The sequence below is a fragment of the Artemia sp. Qi Xiang Cuo genome, chromosome 21 (genome assembly GCF_049724085.1).
Source record: "Artemia sp. Qi Xiang Cuo chromosome 21, ASM4972408v1, whole genome shotgun sequence".
NCBI lineage: Eukaryota > Metazoa > Arthropoda > Branchiopoda > Anostraca > Artemiidae > Artemia > Artemia sp. Qi Xiang Cuo.
In genome coordinates, this window is record NC_142814.1 from 51,594,374 (window position 1) to 51,610,679 (window position 16,306).

General features: G+C 31.8%; 1 protein-coding gene and 1 pseudogene across 1 annotated transcript; one reads left to right on the top strand and one right to left on the bottom strand.

Moving 5' to 3' along the window:
- Nucleotides 1-5,611: 5,611 nt before the first annotated feature.
- Nucleotides 5,612-6,103, bottom strand: LOC148939693 (josephin-1 pseudogene; annotated as a pseudogene).
- Nucleotides 6,104-11,505: 5,402 nt separating this feature from the next.
- LOC148939694 (josephin-1-like) lies at nucleotides 11,506-12,072 on the top strand. The gene is given in 2 exon segments (XM_089106699.1): nucleotides 11,506-11,632; nucleotides 11,635-12,072. Coding segments are annotated over 2 exon segments (510 nt in total). The 3' UTR covers nucleotides 12,018-12,072.
- The last annotated feature ends 4,234 nt before the right edge of the window (nucleotides 12,073-16,306 follow it).

Here is a 16,306-nt window from a genome sequence, read left to right on the forward strand (position 1 = left end):
CTTGGAAAGCTAGGTTGTTTTGGAAGTTTGTAATTTTGATTTTATTTCTATTTTTGAAAATGTAGGAATCAAAATTCTTCCACGAAATGGGGGAGGGCATTTTTAGCATGATTTTCTGTATTTCTGTAAAAAAAAGATTTTTTTGTGTAAAAAAAATCCAAAATACATGATAAGTTCAAACCATGTTGAGTTCAGAGGGTTTTCTATGTTCATACTGCTTTTAGCCCTCTATATAGAATTGGTCTTTTAATTTTCTGACATCCTGTTGGGTTTTGGCTTTTTTCTAAACCGAAATTCCGGGCAATTATGGTAGCTGCATTCGATGGACAAGAGAAGGTTGACCTGTTTACTGTAAAATCCTATGGCAGATCAAACTCCCCATATCTAGTGCAGATGGCCCTTCGTAAATGAGCAAAGTTAACGCATTGTCCAATAATTATTTCATGTAAATATATTTGATCAATCAAATACGATAGCAGGGCACCTTGGACTCCCACCACATTCCATTTGGTTGATTTGTCGGAACTTAAGTGTGTAATGAGTCTTGCTCTGCCCCCTACAATTCTGTTCCAGGTATGTTGTCTCCAATACTTCGTGGCTCTTACGAATAATTTTTTTCAACTTTGGCCTGCAGTCGACCGCAGTTATTGTTTTTCTGGCATCACCCTGGGGAGTAGGGTTTATATACACATAAATGCGGAATCCATCCTACGTTTGAAGTTATTGCTTTTTATCTTCGGAGAAAAAACATCATTGTTGCCATTTTCTTCGGAAATTGCCAACTTTAATTGCGTATAGATGAAGTCAGAAAACATATATAACTAGAGAGATTTTGTTGTCCCTGAAATAAATAAACTTTTAATTGTGTACTTCATATATAAATAAGATGGTCCACAGTCATGGATTTATAAATAGATTCAAAGGGTACATAATTATTGAATTAAACAAAACATTGCTTCTTGTGTTTGTTCAAGATATAATCAGTATTAGTACTTTATTAATCGTTATAGGTAATCGTTATATGGCTTTAAACGATTGTTTGGCTGTTATTTCAAGCAAATTCCATGGTCCTATGTCAATTTTAAATTCTTGGTCAACCTGCTTAAGACCATAGGCGGGTGTGCCTTGTTTGCCTCTTTTTGAATTCTTGATCAGCATGCCTAAGACTCTAGGCAGGCATGCCTTTCCAAAAACTGACCTGACAAGTATGTGTCCAATAAGAGAGTCATGCATACTCCTGCCATTTACCCGTGCCCCAGCCATTTAAACATTTGCCTCTCAATTACTTGGACTACCTGTCTTGACTTTTCTCTGCCCTACAGTTACCCAGCTTCTTGATGCAACCTATACAACCTATTGTGAAATACTTGATAACTTCAATTCAATGATCATACTCATATTTAGGATAAACTCAGCTTACTATTTGACTCAAATGCACCCAAATGACTCATCTTAATTATGAAGTATTATCATAGAAAAGTTAAACTTTAAATAGGGACGAAGACCACACTGCCTTTCCATAACAAACAACAAAAGCACGAAGAACAATAGGAAAATCTTTTTGCAAGACAATAAACATGCTAATATCATTGACAAACAATAATTCTTGGAATCTTGCAAAATTGAAAATCTTAATTTTCTTCCATCTCATTGAATCGCCTTGTTTTAACTCACTTTTTATCAGTCCTGGTTGAACTTCGCTGAAGTAAAGATGCTAGGACTGTTTTGAAATTTTTTTATTGTTTTATTGGTTGCATTTTTTTGTGAGTCTTTTATCTTTTACATATTTTTGTCTTGCTGAGGACAGTCCTTGGACATAGGGCCAAAATATTCATTCACATTATCTCAACTGTCTTGCAAAAAGGTTCCCCTACTGTTCTTCGTGCTTTTGCTGTTGGTTAAACTATACTATAGAGACTAGGGGATAAAATGGGACAAAAGTTTCATTAAAGTATGGAAAAAAACTTTATATGATTTAAAAAAGAAAAAAGTTATTACAAATAAAAGGGTTGTTTTTCAGATGTATGTAAAGGGTGACATTAAACCTGAAGTTTAAAAATTTTTTACGACATTAGGACCCTTCCACCCACTCAGCCATTCTTTTTTAATGTAGAAATTTAACTGTTTATTTCAATACTGCATCTAGGATGTAGGAAGGCAGCTCTTTACAGATGCTTCGTATCTTTTTCTCTTTCTAGGTTTCCTGGTGTTGGCACAGCAAATGCAAAGTCCCGGTTGCGTCTTCTGTCACTCTGTTTGAATGATAACCATCAAGTATGTTCGCTTTTGATTAGCGATTTAGCACAGTTATTTGATGTTCTATTCCCAAACATGGAATATCTAGTTGGAGTCGGTTGGACACCAGAAAGAAAATATTGAGTTAGTCCCTAATACGTTTAAATATTTAAATGCTTCTTATTAAAAAAATTACAATAGCCCGAACGATGTTAAGGCGTTCCAAAATTCATTAATTCTTTTTGAAACCCTGTGGGCTACTCTTGCTAGTAATCCTCTTTCTTTCTTCTGGTTTCCTTCTTCCGCTTCCTTCTTTTCTTCTTCCTCTTTTGTGAATTTTGTGTAGGTGAACCCTGATTCCTTCTTCTCTTTCACAACGTTTGCATCCCCCCTTTGGAAAATATATTTTGGTTTCCAAAAAAATCCCCTGTTATCAATCTTGACATTTTCAGGTACACTCGGAGGACCTTTGCGATGATTCTTTCCTAAAAATAAAATTAAATGCACTTGGGCACCATTTGAAATGAATGGGCACTTGAAAGACATTATACATTCAGAAAAAATTGTGCTATCCAAGATTCAAAACCAAGTTTACCTTGGTCACACTTGTGCCATTACTACTACTACTACTAACAACTCACCGCAGCACCAAACCGCCTGAGGCCAACACAGCTACACACGACCCTCCTCCATTCCAGTCTATTCAAAGCCTCCCATTTTACACCCGCCTACGAAGTTTCTACCCGAAAATCACCTATTCACGGTGTGCTACTCCTACTGATTTATCTTTAGTGACTATCCCTACCAAATATTACTTTGCACACCATAATTTTTCACTACTCTGTTGTTTGTTAAATTTCGTCTCTTGCGTTACTTTTCGAAATCGAAATAATACAAATAATATTAAATATCAGTAGTAAATAATAAAAATTTTTGATAAATAATTTAACAAATTTAATTAAATTTAGTATATTTAAACAACAAACAGTAAATTGTCAACTTCTCGATTAATTTGGCAGCTAAAAGAAAAACAAATATCACGCGATGTGCCTTTTAACTTACCTTACGTTCTATTCTATTCGACAATTCTATTCATTTGACCCAAGATGGATCACAGAAAAGAATAAACTTTGACACTTAATTAGTACTTAGGTCCTCATGAGTCATCTGGGGCGCATAGGGCATCGGCGAAGCCTCGGCAAACGTTACGTATTGGAGCTGCGGCAAGTACATCCTCCCACTGGGTTTGTAGTGATGTGTGAGCACTGTGTAGATCACGATCGTGTGTGCGTAATCTTTGACAACAAGGATAATATTTATAGTCGATATGTTTTTTTTTCAGGTCCAGTATTCAAATCTAAGAAGTCGCCACTGTCCAAGGCATCCAGGACAGGCGTCATCGCAACTCAAACGTCACTCATCTTGTCGTCATCAAACGTCGTCATCATCACTCATCATCGTCACGTCACGTCACTAAAGCAGGTTGTCCTCATCTTGGGTGGGAGGACGTCATGAAGATATATTTAAAGGAAACGGGACCTTCCTGGGTCGGTTTAAAAAGGGAGGGTTTGAAGAGATTTGGATTGAGGAGGAGCGTGCGTAGCTATGTTAGCCTCAGGCGGCTAACATAGCTATGTTAGCCTCAGGCGGCAAACATAAGTTTTTTATTGTTTAACAAAAATAGAATTGTGAGAAAGTCAAACTTCAAAAAAAATCCCAAGCCCAAATTTGGACTATGCTCCCACATTTGACTTTGATTTGTAAATTGCAACGAGCTCTTAAGTTAGCGAAAAAAAATTATAACTGTCTCTCTCACCTATTCCCTTCTTCAATATCCTCGCCCACATCGTAGAAGCTCGTACACCCTGTCTCTGAGTGGATATATGTCCTACCGATTATTGAGACAAACAATTTAAAATCAAAATTTTTATTCGACTCCTCTGGAATCAACGAAACTTACATAAAATATTCATTGAAACGAAAAATTTACTATTTTTGATTATCACATTTACTGCAAGCACACTTTCGAGCGCAACATTTTTTGAGACGAAAGCATACACACTGAATATCAAAGCAATTTGCACATTTAGATGAAGTACAGACGTAGTTCTGGTAAAAGTTCTGGAAATAGCTCGTTTGCAGGCCTTTGAAGCTGAGTTCGGAAGCTGAGTTTTGAAGCTGAGGCTGGGACACAATTACCGAGTTTACAATCACACCTTCAAAATAAAAGTATAATCAAAACGAATAAAGGCTGTATATATATATACCTTCGCAAATTCCATTTTGTGCGCATAAAGAGCCTTTAAGTGGCAACTTGTTCATTACTTATTGCATGTATAATTAAAACTAAAGCATACCATCCAATTCAAGAGCCAATGCTATTTTAAATCTTGCAGTCATTTACTACCCTTGCATAGATTCATTATGATCTTTTCCGTTATACCAATTTATATACCTTATAATTCAGCCATTTTTACAGTTGTCGGTGGTTTTTCCAGCGCAAATGAGTCAAACTACATGCTTCTTTCAAACGACTAAATTGAATAAAAAAAAGTTGAAAATTTTGAAAAATAAATAGATTTTAAAAAGTTGGCTATTAAAAAACTATATGTCAGTTTCAAATTTTAAATTCTGATTATATATTTTTATAATAATTCTATTAGATAAGAAACAAGGAACAAGATGTTAATTTGAGGGTCTTGTGAAGGTTATATGTGGTATCGAATGATTATTAGCTATAAGAAGGCCTATATGTACATATACACAGGGAAGGACTATTTCCTGCACCGTTGACACTTCCAATTGTTCTATTTGTAAGTTACCGCATGTCTATCAAAATATGGAAATGGAACAGAAGCTGGACGTGTCAGAAAGTATTAGAAGAAGGTTCACATTATATTATGTAGATCGTATTGAATCCAAAAGTAATAATATATTTGTATCTGCATCGTTGGACAAAAGTATCAAAATTTGGAAACTGGGGTCATCTACTTCGAACATCACATTTGAAAGTCATGTGGATGGCTATTACAACGATGGCGAGAAACCCTATTTGATCTGTGGTGCTGGTGATTACTTGGTTTATATTTGGAACTACCAAGGTCGATGTTGTGTCCAAAGTTTACAAAGAATATAACAGCTGTCACTTTTGATTCCGAAAAAAAAGAGAAAACATTTTTGCTAACTACCCAAAAAAAATTATTTTCCTTTTTTTTAAAGACAGGATTTGATGAAATAATTTTTTATGGGCTTTTTTTATAGCTAATTTTTTTCTATGTACATTACAAAATTTAAACAATAAAATAACAATGAAAAGAGAGAGCTCAAGGGAGGGGGGAGGTCAATAAAAAAAGGGTCAACTACTCGTCCCGGATCCTCATGTATGCGTATCCTCTTCAACAATAATAAACATCTCAACCTCATTGGTCTTGAGCCTTTCAACAAGGAATGATTTAAGATGTGTCTCATCTCCTATTTCGATCGTTACTTTGAACTTGGAATCAAAGTTGTAATATTTTCCTCCAACCTCCCTTATAGCTATCCAAAGCTTCCTGTGGAATGGAGGAACATAGCTTGATGTAGTCATGTTAAAAATGATGCCAAGCACATGTTTTATCGCATGGACACTCGGGTCTAATCTTTTATCAAACCAAAATGCTTCATGACCCATTACTTGCACTGCTTTCATCATCACATTCACGTCATAGTTTCCAAGGCCAAGTACAGATTTATGTGGGCTAAAAAATCTGTCATGAGAAAGAACAGAGCAAATTACATCTAATACTTTTTGCTGGTAAACTGCTTTCTGATTCAAGTTGTTGAGAGAATGCAATAAACATAGTTGCTTGGATTGCTTTTCATGATACATGACTAAAGATTAAATCTTCTGCTGATAAAAGCCGCGTTAATTTTTAAGGGCTTCAGGCCATTTCTCGAACTTCCCATAAATTTGTTTTCAAAATAACATTTTACTATTTTGTCTAATCGAGATAATAGTTGCTATTTCTGAATTACTTACAAACGGCAATTTTTCTAATAAGCCAGTTTTTCTTTAAACGCTTTTTTTGGTTACTATGGGCCGTGATTGTTCCTCTATGAGGTTTCAGCTACCGCTCCAACAATGATTGTTGTCATCATACTCTTCATATTTAAAAAAGATAGTTTAAAAAGCGAAATATGTATTGCATCTCTTATTACTCGGGTGGAGTTCTGGAGGAAAATTGTTCGTCAGACGTTCTTTGTCTCAGTGCGTGATGTCTGTCTCTCGACACAAACGATTTGAGCAGATTAGACAACGCAGGTTTCGTATTTTTGACGTAACACCTTTAATTAGATGTTTTTGTTGGCGTTGGTTAATGGGGATAAATGTATTTATCCCTATTTGAAAGTTTATTTGTACAAGTTTCGTAAAACAAGAATGTTCCCTCTTCCCACAGTATATTATGATACATCCTTAGTTATGCCTCTTAGTTTTTTTTCTTTTCGGTTTGGTTTGGCGTTTTTGGTGCTTGCATATGTGGAAATCGTTTTACATCACCATTATCTATTTGTGTATACCTGGGTCTCAAATTTATTGAAGGTATGTACCAGCCAGCGGCAGGAACTTTCGTTTAGCATGAACTAAACATTGTTTTACTTGGTTAAAGGCAGTTCTATATACCAATGTAAAGTGCATACACTAGAAAATTAAAACATACATCTTCTTTTTAGTCTGATAATGTTATCATCAATTTTACATTACCCTTTTCTTTTTTGGATTTAACACGTAATTTTATGCGATCCTATACAGCTGAGTCAAGGTTATTGGTTATTGAAATTTGTTAATTGTTTCTTTTTCCCAACTACTTTTAAATATTTGTATATAATTGGTTTGACTTGTTATGAAATAATTAATCTAACTTTTGTTGATTTTTTTTCATTGTATTATTTTATTGCGATCTCTAATATATTCATATATAATGTCAACCTAGAAAGAATAAGTTAAATTTTATTATAATAGCATACTCAAAATTGAAATAATAATCTTTTATATATAATTCTGGTAAAAATTTATTCAACGTGTTTAAGTAATTATAAAATGATTTCAAATTTTTTTTTAAAAATTGTTTGGTTTTCTCTATGTTTCAAATCGGTTTCCAGAGGAACACAATATTTCTTTTAATTATATGTTCAGCACATGCATGTTTCAACACGTCTATCGTCTAGAAAAGGGACAGATATTTATTCTCAGTAACTCGAAGTTAATACACATCTCATAGCACATTAATTGTTAAATCTGGTAATTTTGAGAAGCAATATGGTATATACAAACTTTATTTTTATATATGTTTAATAAATAAGAGCATAAATTAAATATAGAACCCTAAAAATTTTTATTTTGGTTCAATAAGACCGGCCCCAGCAAAAACGTTTTATATTTAGGCAATTTATCTTCACTTCAAAAATGATTATACAAAGAATATTAAAACTTTTTAATATTGACATTTTTAGAACTGAAATTTTTAATAATTGTAATTTTTATATTTGACTCCATTTAAAATTTCCCACTAGAATTTTAAAATAGATTACATAAGAAAAACATTTCTTTGGTTTTTGAAGAATATTCTTGAACAGTAATCATACAAATTTTATTCAATCATTCCCACAATATATTTATCTATTTTTTATAGCATCATTTTTAACTATATCAAGAACATAACGTTAATCAAGACATTACCAAAAATACATAGAAAAATGAATCAAACATGTATTAGTTGGCAAAACTCATTTAGGTGCACAACAATGTATGTATATGACCAAAGGTTCACTTCAAAATAGACGAAAATAGAGGCAAAGTTAATCATTAAATTGACTCTCCGTAATAATACTAGTAGTCATAATGATGACAATAATAATAATAATCACGAAAAACACTTTTCATCACAATATCACCGAAGTCTAGATTCTGCGCTCTAGGAGCTATTTCGCGATTGGCCTAAATCCTCTGGAGGGCCCGCTATCTTGTAATTATGTTTGCAAACTCACTTCATTATGCTAACTGCCCATCCAATAATTTGTTTTCAGTATTTTTAATGATTAAACATTCATACTGCTATGATAACTTAAACTTCCTGTGAACTTTGTATCTAATGATTTTTTTTTATTGCCAAGTATCTTCGCGAAATTCAAAACCGTCTCCCGACTAAAATGCAGTTTTTCTTTTGCTGATTAAGAATTTAGACTCTTTGAAACGGGATTTAAGCTTAATTACGGGAAGTTTAATTTATGTTGAAATTATCCTTAGAAGGAAAGAATTTTATTTTTTTTTATTTTAAATGTATCGCATATTACTAACGGTACATTATTTGAGGATTGTTGTAGCCACCCCATAATGCATGGCCAAGCAAAGAAGAATATGATGAAATGTGATCTATTTGAAAAAAAAATTGTGTTATGTTTGTTTTGTTTTTTTTTTTTCTCATTTAAATTTAGTTGAAAATATTTTAAATTGTTTTAAGAAACGTGAAATTAAAATAAATTTCAAAAATTTATATGTATTGTAAATTTGAACTTTAATTTTAAATGTTATAGGCCCAATGAATAGAAGCAGCCCCTTGCCGCCATGGGCAGCTAGAATGGGAATTTTGAAATTATTGTATCGTAAATTAATGGATAGAGAATCGTATTATTGGGGAAACTGATAAAAAAATAGAAAAAAGGTGGATAAAAAAATTAGAAGAGAAAAAATTATGTATGTGAGAAATTAGAAAGGTAGAAAGCTATTGAATGCAGAGTTAGAGGTAAGGTAGATAGTTAGTAAAGTAAAAGAAATGATAGTGAAATAGTGATGAATTAGATTACAAATAAGCAGGGAGTCTTAGAGTAAAAAACCGAAAGAAAAGATTGATATTTTATTTTATTTTCAGGGGTACGAGAGGAAAAAACAACACCCGGTTGTATTCTGGTTATTGCATGAGGCATCACCAAACCATCGTCAAGAGGACGAAAGAGAAGACAAAACCAGAAAGGGAGTTACATCCAGGATGTTCCTGTATAGACCAAAGAACGCTGGATAGGGGAAAGAAAAGAAGAATAGTTTGAAATATGAGTTGGAGGGGAATTTTGTATATTTGTAATATTATAGTTTATTTTTGAATTAAAAAAAAAACAATGTCAAGGTGTAATGCAGCTTTAATAGACTTATTCCATGGTTATATACTAATTTGATATTTTAAAAGATTTAAGTGCCTTAAATTTCCCCAATTTGTATTTAGAATCAATAGTTCATTGTTATTCCCCATGTAACAGTGATTCAATTACGATTTTTTTTTTGCAAATTTTGTTAATCTTGTTAGTACGAAACATTATAGCATAATAAAAACTGTAGTTGAAATGAGTTTTGCCAACTAATACATGTTTGATTCATTTTTCTATGTATTTTTGGTAATGTCTTGATTAACGTTATGTTCTTGATATAGTTAAAAATGATGCTATAAAAAATAGATAAATATATTGTGGGAATGATTGAATAAAATTTGTATGATTACTGTTCAGGAATATTCTTCAAAAACCAAAGAAATGCTTTTCTTATGTAATCTATTTTAAAATTCTAGTGGGAAATTTTAAATGGAGTCAAATATAAAAATTACAATTATTAAAAATTTCAGTTCTAAAAATGTCAATATTAAAAAGTTTTAATATTCTTTGTATAATCATTTTTGAAGTGAAGATAAATTGCCTAAATATAAAAGTTTTTGCTGGGGCCGGTCTTATTGAACCAAAATAAAAATTTCTAGGGTTCTATATTTAATTTATGCTCTTATATATTAAACATATATAAAAATAAAGTTTGTATATACCATATTGCTTCTCAAAATTACCAGATTTAACAATTAATGTGCTATGAGATGTGTATTAACTTCGAGTTACTGAGAATAAATATCTGTCCCTTTTCTAGATGATAGACGTGCTGAAACATCCATGTGCTGAACATAGAATTAAAAGAAAAATTGTATTCCTCTGGAAACCAATTTAAAACATAGAGAAAACCAAACAATTTTTAAAAAAAAATTTGAAATCATTGTATAATTACTTAAACACGTTGTATAAATTTTTACCAGAATTATATATAAAAGATTATTATTTCAATTTTGAGTATGATATTATAATAAAATTTAACTTATTCTTTTTAGGTTGACATTATATATGAATATATTAGAGATCGCAATAAAATAATACAATGAAAAAAAATCAACAAAAGTTAGATTAATTATTTCATAACAAGTCAAACCAATTATATACAAATATTTAAAAGTAGTTGGGAAAAAGAAACAATTAACAAATTTCAATAACCAATAACCTTGACTCAGCTGTATAGGATCGCATAAAATTACGTGTTAAATCCAAAAAAGAAAAGGGTAATGTAAAATTTATTACAACATTATCAGAATAAAAAGAAGATGTATGTTTTAATTTTCTAGTGTATGCACTTTACATTGGTATATAGAACTGCCTTTAACCAAGTAAAACAATGTTTAGTTCATGCTAAACTAAAGTTCCTCCCGCTGGCTGGTACATACCTTCAATAAATTTGAGACCCAGGTATACACAAATAGATAATGGTGATGTAAAACGATTTCCACATATGCAAGCACCAAAAACACCGAATCGAAAAGAAAAAAAAAACTAAGAGGCATACCTAAGGATGTGTCATAATATCCTGTGGGAAGAGGGAACATTCTTGTTTTACGAAACTTGTACAAATAAACTTTCAAATAGGGATAAATACATTTATCCCCATCAACCAACGCCAATAAAATCATCTAAATAAAGGTGTTACGTCAAAAATACGAAACCTGTGTTGTCTAATCTGCTCAAATCGATTGTGTCCAGAGACAGACATCACGCAATGAGACAAAGAACGTCTGACGAACAATTTTCCTCCAGAATATCCACCCGAGTAATAAGAGATGCAATACATATTTCGCTTTTTAAACTATCTTTTTTAAATATGAAGAGTATGATGACAACAATCATTGTTGGAGCGGTAGCTGAAACCTCATAGAGGAACAATCACGGCCCAAAGTAACCAAAAAAAGCGTTTAAAGAAAAACTGGCTAATTAGAAAAAATTGCCGTTTGTAAGTAATTCAGAAATAGCAACTATTATCTCGATTAGACAAAATAGTAAAATGTTATTTTGAAAACAAATTTATGGGAAGTTCGAGAAATGGCCTGAAGACCCCTAAAAAATTAACGCGGCTTTTATCAGCAGAAGATTTAATCTTTAGTCATGTATCATGAAAAGCAATCCAAGCAACTATGTTTATTGCATTCTCTCAACAACTTGAATCAGGAAGCAGTTTTCCATCAAAAAGTATTAGATGGAATTTGCTATGTTCTTCCTCATGACACATATTTTGACCACATAAATCTATACTTGGCCTTGGAAACTATGACGTGAATGTGATGATGAAAGCAGTGCAAGTAATGGGTCATGAAGCAGTTTGGTTTGATAAAAGATTAGACCCGAGTGTCCTTGTGATGAAACATGTAGTTGGTATCATTTTTAACATGACTACATCAAGCTATGTTCCTCCATTCCACAGGAAGCATTGGATAGCTATAAGGGAGGTTGGAGGAAAATATTACAACTTTGATTCCAAGTTCAAAGTACCGATCGAAATAGGAGATGAGACCCGTCTTAAATCATTCCTTGTTGAAAGGCTCAAGACCAATGAGGTTGAGATGTTTATTATTGTTGAAGAGGATACGCATAAATCAGGATCCTGGAAGAGTAGTTGACCCTTTTTTTATCGACCTCCCCCCTCCCTTGAGCTCTCTCTTTTCATTGTTATTTTATTGTTTAAATTTTGTAATGAACATAGAAAAAATATAGCTATAAAAAAAAGCCCATAAAAAATGATTTCATCAAATCCTGTCTTTAACAACAAGTAAAATAATTTTTTTTGGGTAGGTAGCAAAAATGTGTTCTCTTTTTTTGGAATCAAAAGCGACAGCTGTTATATTCTTTGTAAACTTTGGACACAACATCGACCTTGGTAGTTCCAAATATAAACCGAGCAATCATCAGCACCACAGATCAAATAGGGTTTCTCGCCATCGTTGTAATAGCCATCCACATGACTTTCAAATGTGATGTTCGAAGTAGATGACCCCAGTTTCCAAATTTTGATACTTTTGTCCAACGATGCAGATGCAAATATATTATTACTTTTGGATTCAATACGATCTACATAATATAATGTGAACCTTCTTCTAATACTTTCTGACACGTCCAGCTTCTGTTCCATTTCCATATTTTGATAGACATGCGGTAACTTACAAATAGAACAATTGGAAGTGTCCACGGTGCAGGAAATAGCCCTTCCCTGTGTATATGTACATATAGTCCTTCTTATAGCTAATAATCATTCGATACTACATATGACCTTCACAAGACCCTCAAATTAACATCTTGTTCCTTGTTTCTTATCTAATAGAATTATGATAAAAATATACCATCAAAATTTAAAATTTGAAACTGATATATAGTTTTTTAATAGCCAACTTTTTAAAATTTATTTATTTTTCACAATTTTCAACTTTTTTTTATTCAATTTCGTCGTTTGAAAGAAGCATGTAGTTTGACTCATTTGCGCTGGAAAACCCACCGACAACTTTAAAAATGGCTGAATTATAAGGTTTATAAATTGGTATAACGGAAAAGATCATAATGAATCTATGCAAGGGTAATAGATGACTGCAAGATTTAAAACTAGCATTGACTCTTGAATTGGATGGTATGCTTTAGTTTTAATTATACATGCAAAAAATAAGGAACAAGGTGCCACTTAAAGGCTCTTTAAGCGCACAAAATGGAATTTGCGAAGGTATATATATATACAGCCTTTATTCGTTTTGATTATACTTTTATTTTGCAGGTGAAACTTCAAAAAGGGCTCATTCGATTGGAAATTCGAAGGGCTAGTACCCTTTTTAATAGTCAAAAGTAATTGGAGGGCAAATAACCCCCCTCCCACGCCCACCGTTTACCCAAAAACATCCAATAAAAATTTTGGGATAGTGATTTTGTTCAACGTAGTTGAAAGTTGTCAAAATTACGTATTTGAGGATACCCCCCCGCCTTACAGTAAACTTAGAGAGTGTCGATCATCTAAAAAAATCGATAAAGAAAGAAAAATTGTCATCTTTGTAATCAGTTTTGAATCGTACTGTGGAATTAAGTAACAAATGAGATCGCGCCACAGCAAAGCGATGTTTTGTGCCATAAAATGGAAATTCTAAGATAGGCAACCGATCTCCAGTGCTTTAAATTCATCTCAGTATTAACCACGCCTTCATTTTCCAAATTAACTTATAATTTTTTTAAGTCAAGTGTTTTTTAAATATTTTCAATACTTGAAAACATTTTGGGTTGTACTTATGTATCTTGCAATCGATTTGATGTAATACCGGTTGAAAAATTAAATAAGTCCTGGAATTGTTTTTGGAGAATAAGACTGTAAATAATTAGAATCTTATTGGGTAAAATTACAAAATGAATAATAAATCTACTCTCTTTAAGTGAGCAATAATTGTAGTGCGTTTTCATATTTCTTTTTCTCAAAAATCAGCTCCGTATATATATATATATATATATATATATATATATATATATATATATATATATATATATATATATATATATATATATATATATATATATATATATATATATATATATATATATATTATGTTTAAGAGGTAATTACTTGGCAAAAAAAAAAAAAAAAAAAAAAAAAAAAAAAAAAAACTGTCGTCCTAATCCAGCAATTGAGACAAATGTGCACTTGAACGAGGCTTTTACCTTACCCATCTATCCAACTAACTAGGACCAAACAGTATACCCGAACCGTCAACCAAATAGAAAAGTCCAAATCCATGCAAAGTTGTCATCAATAAATGTAAGTCGTTGTAAATTTACCAGCAAAAACACCTTAAATCTAGCAAAATATTTCCAAGTAGAACCTTCTGTTTAGGGCTCATCAGAAGAAATACCACCTGCCTTAACGGGTTTCGAGGCTTTACATTCTTTACCCGGCACGGTGGAGCCTCTACCATAAGATCTATATGGTAACCCTATGTCAGGTAAAACCTGTGAAATACGTGCATACTATTCAAGCTACTAAAAATTAAGTACAAAACTTGTTTCAGTGTTTCCATGATCAACTCCCAGAGGTCACTGAAAGAAACCATTCTGGAATAAATGAAGACATGTCCAGATGTATCTTTTATTGGTATCTGGAACCGATTACCAATTTAAAGATCCTCAAGCTTGTTTGAAAACCCCTACAAACTCAAACTTCCAAAAAAAAACGCAAGAGAAATCATATTAAAATATAGTTCAGTATTTCTTTATAATTTTTTGTATATTTACTTAAAAGTTCAAGATACATGAAACTAAATTTTTTGATTTGCCAACTAATTTTTTTGGCAGAAAAACCTCTTTAGATCAGTTTTTCGCTCAGCTTTTTACATCTATTTTTAAAATCTGTGTAATTACTGCATATTTTTGCATACCTAAATAATTGGGAATAATAAGCCGAATAAGTAATATTTGAATGTATATTACTTTCAAGAAATGGAAAATTAATTACTTCAAAATTAAAATCATCCGTTTTATTATATAATTTAAACACTAATTTATTATTATTTGAAATATTAATATTTAAATCTAAGAAATGGTCGGAGTGTCCCATCCCATAGCTAGGCTCAAGAATTAACTCTTGTGGATAAATATTTTTTTAAATCTCAATAAACTCTGCACAATTTATTACCAAGAGATCGTCCAGATATCTTTTATTATTTGAAATGTTATATTTTACATTGCTTGGGCTATTTTTATTTATAATATATTCATATTCTAATTGACTTAAAAACAGGTCTGCTATGAATGGACTCGCAGTCCCACCCATAGGAATACCTACGGTTAGTTTATACAAATTCCCATTAAATCTTATAAATGTATTAAATAGAACAAATTCTAATAAATCGCATACCATATCCAAGCTATAACATCTTGAATTAATAGTACTTCTAAAGAAATTCGTCCATCGGGCATTTTTATTAAAAGTATCAATTTTCAAAAATCTGATATTAGACAAAAGAAAAGATTTATTTATAACCATTTTAAATTTTTCGAATAATAATTTTAGTTACAATTTTGTATAAAATGTAGTAAAATAAAATGACTCGACTCTTTTAGCTGAAATCATTAACCAAAGAATCTATTACTTGTAACAAGTTATTAATACTCCAATATGGGTTCAAGTTAGAAATTTTTTTTATTCCGGAGCAATATGCTTTAAATTTATTTTTAATTTCCCCTAAAATCAAAGATAGATCAGTAGCCACAATTCTGGTTGGACACCTTGCTGCCCCAGCAATAAAACGTGGTTTTGGTGGATTTTTATGAAATTTTATCGTCCAATATAAAAAAGGAAACTGTTTTTCATTATCATTTATTTTAATGTTGAAATTTTTCAAAATTCTTTCTTCTATATTTTCAATTAATCTCTTTTCCTCCATATGAGCCTTTTTGTATGCATTTGTTGTTTGTATCTCTTTTGATAAAATATAACAATAGAGTTTCTGATAAACTATGGCAAAATTATTGCTAGCTTTATCAACTGGTACAATTATAAATTCATTCTGTATATTAGCAATTGCTTGTTTCATATTGGTATTATAAAATATTGAATTTTTCAGAGAATCTGTTGGATTAATTCTATACATGCTATTTCTTACACTAGTCAAAATCAAACTTATCCAATTCTGAAATCTATCTTTAGCAATTTTCTCCTTCTTGCACCAATTATCAACAAATAAGTTTAAATCATTCTTTAATCCCCTAAGAATATCTGGTGGCCTTACACTGTAAAACAGACGGAATTTAGCCCCCTTTTTCATTATATTTTGAAGATCACGATGCTTTATAATGGACAAATCCCCCATTACAACATGCTCATACGTTTGATCCACCTACGGTAAAAATTGCTCACAATTACAAACCGGTTTCCAATTACTCCCCT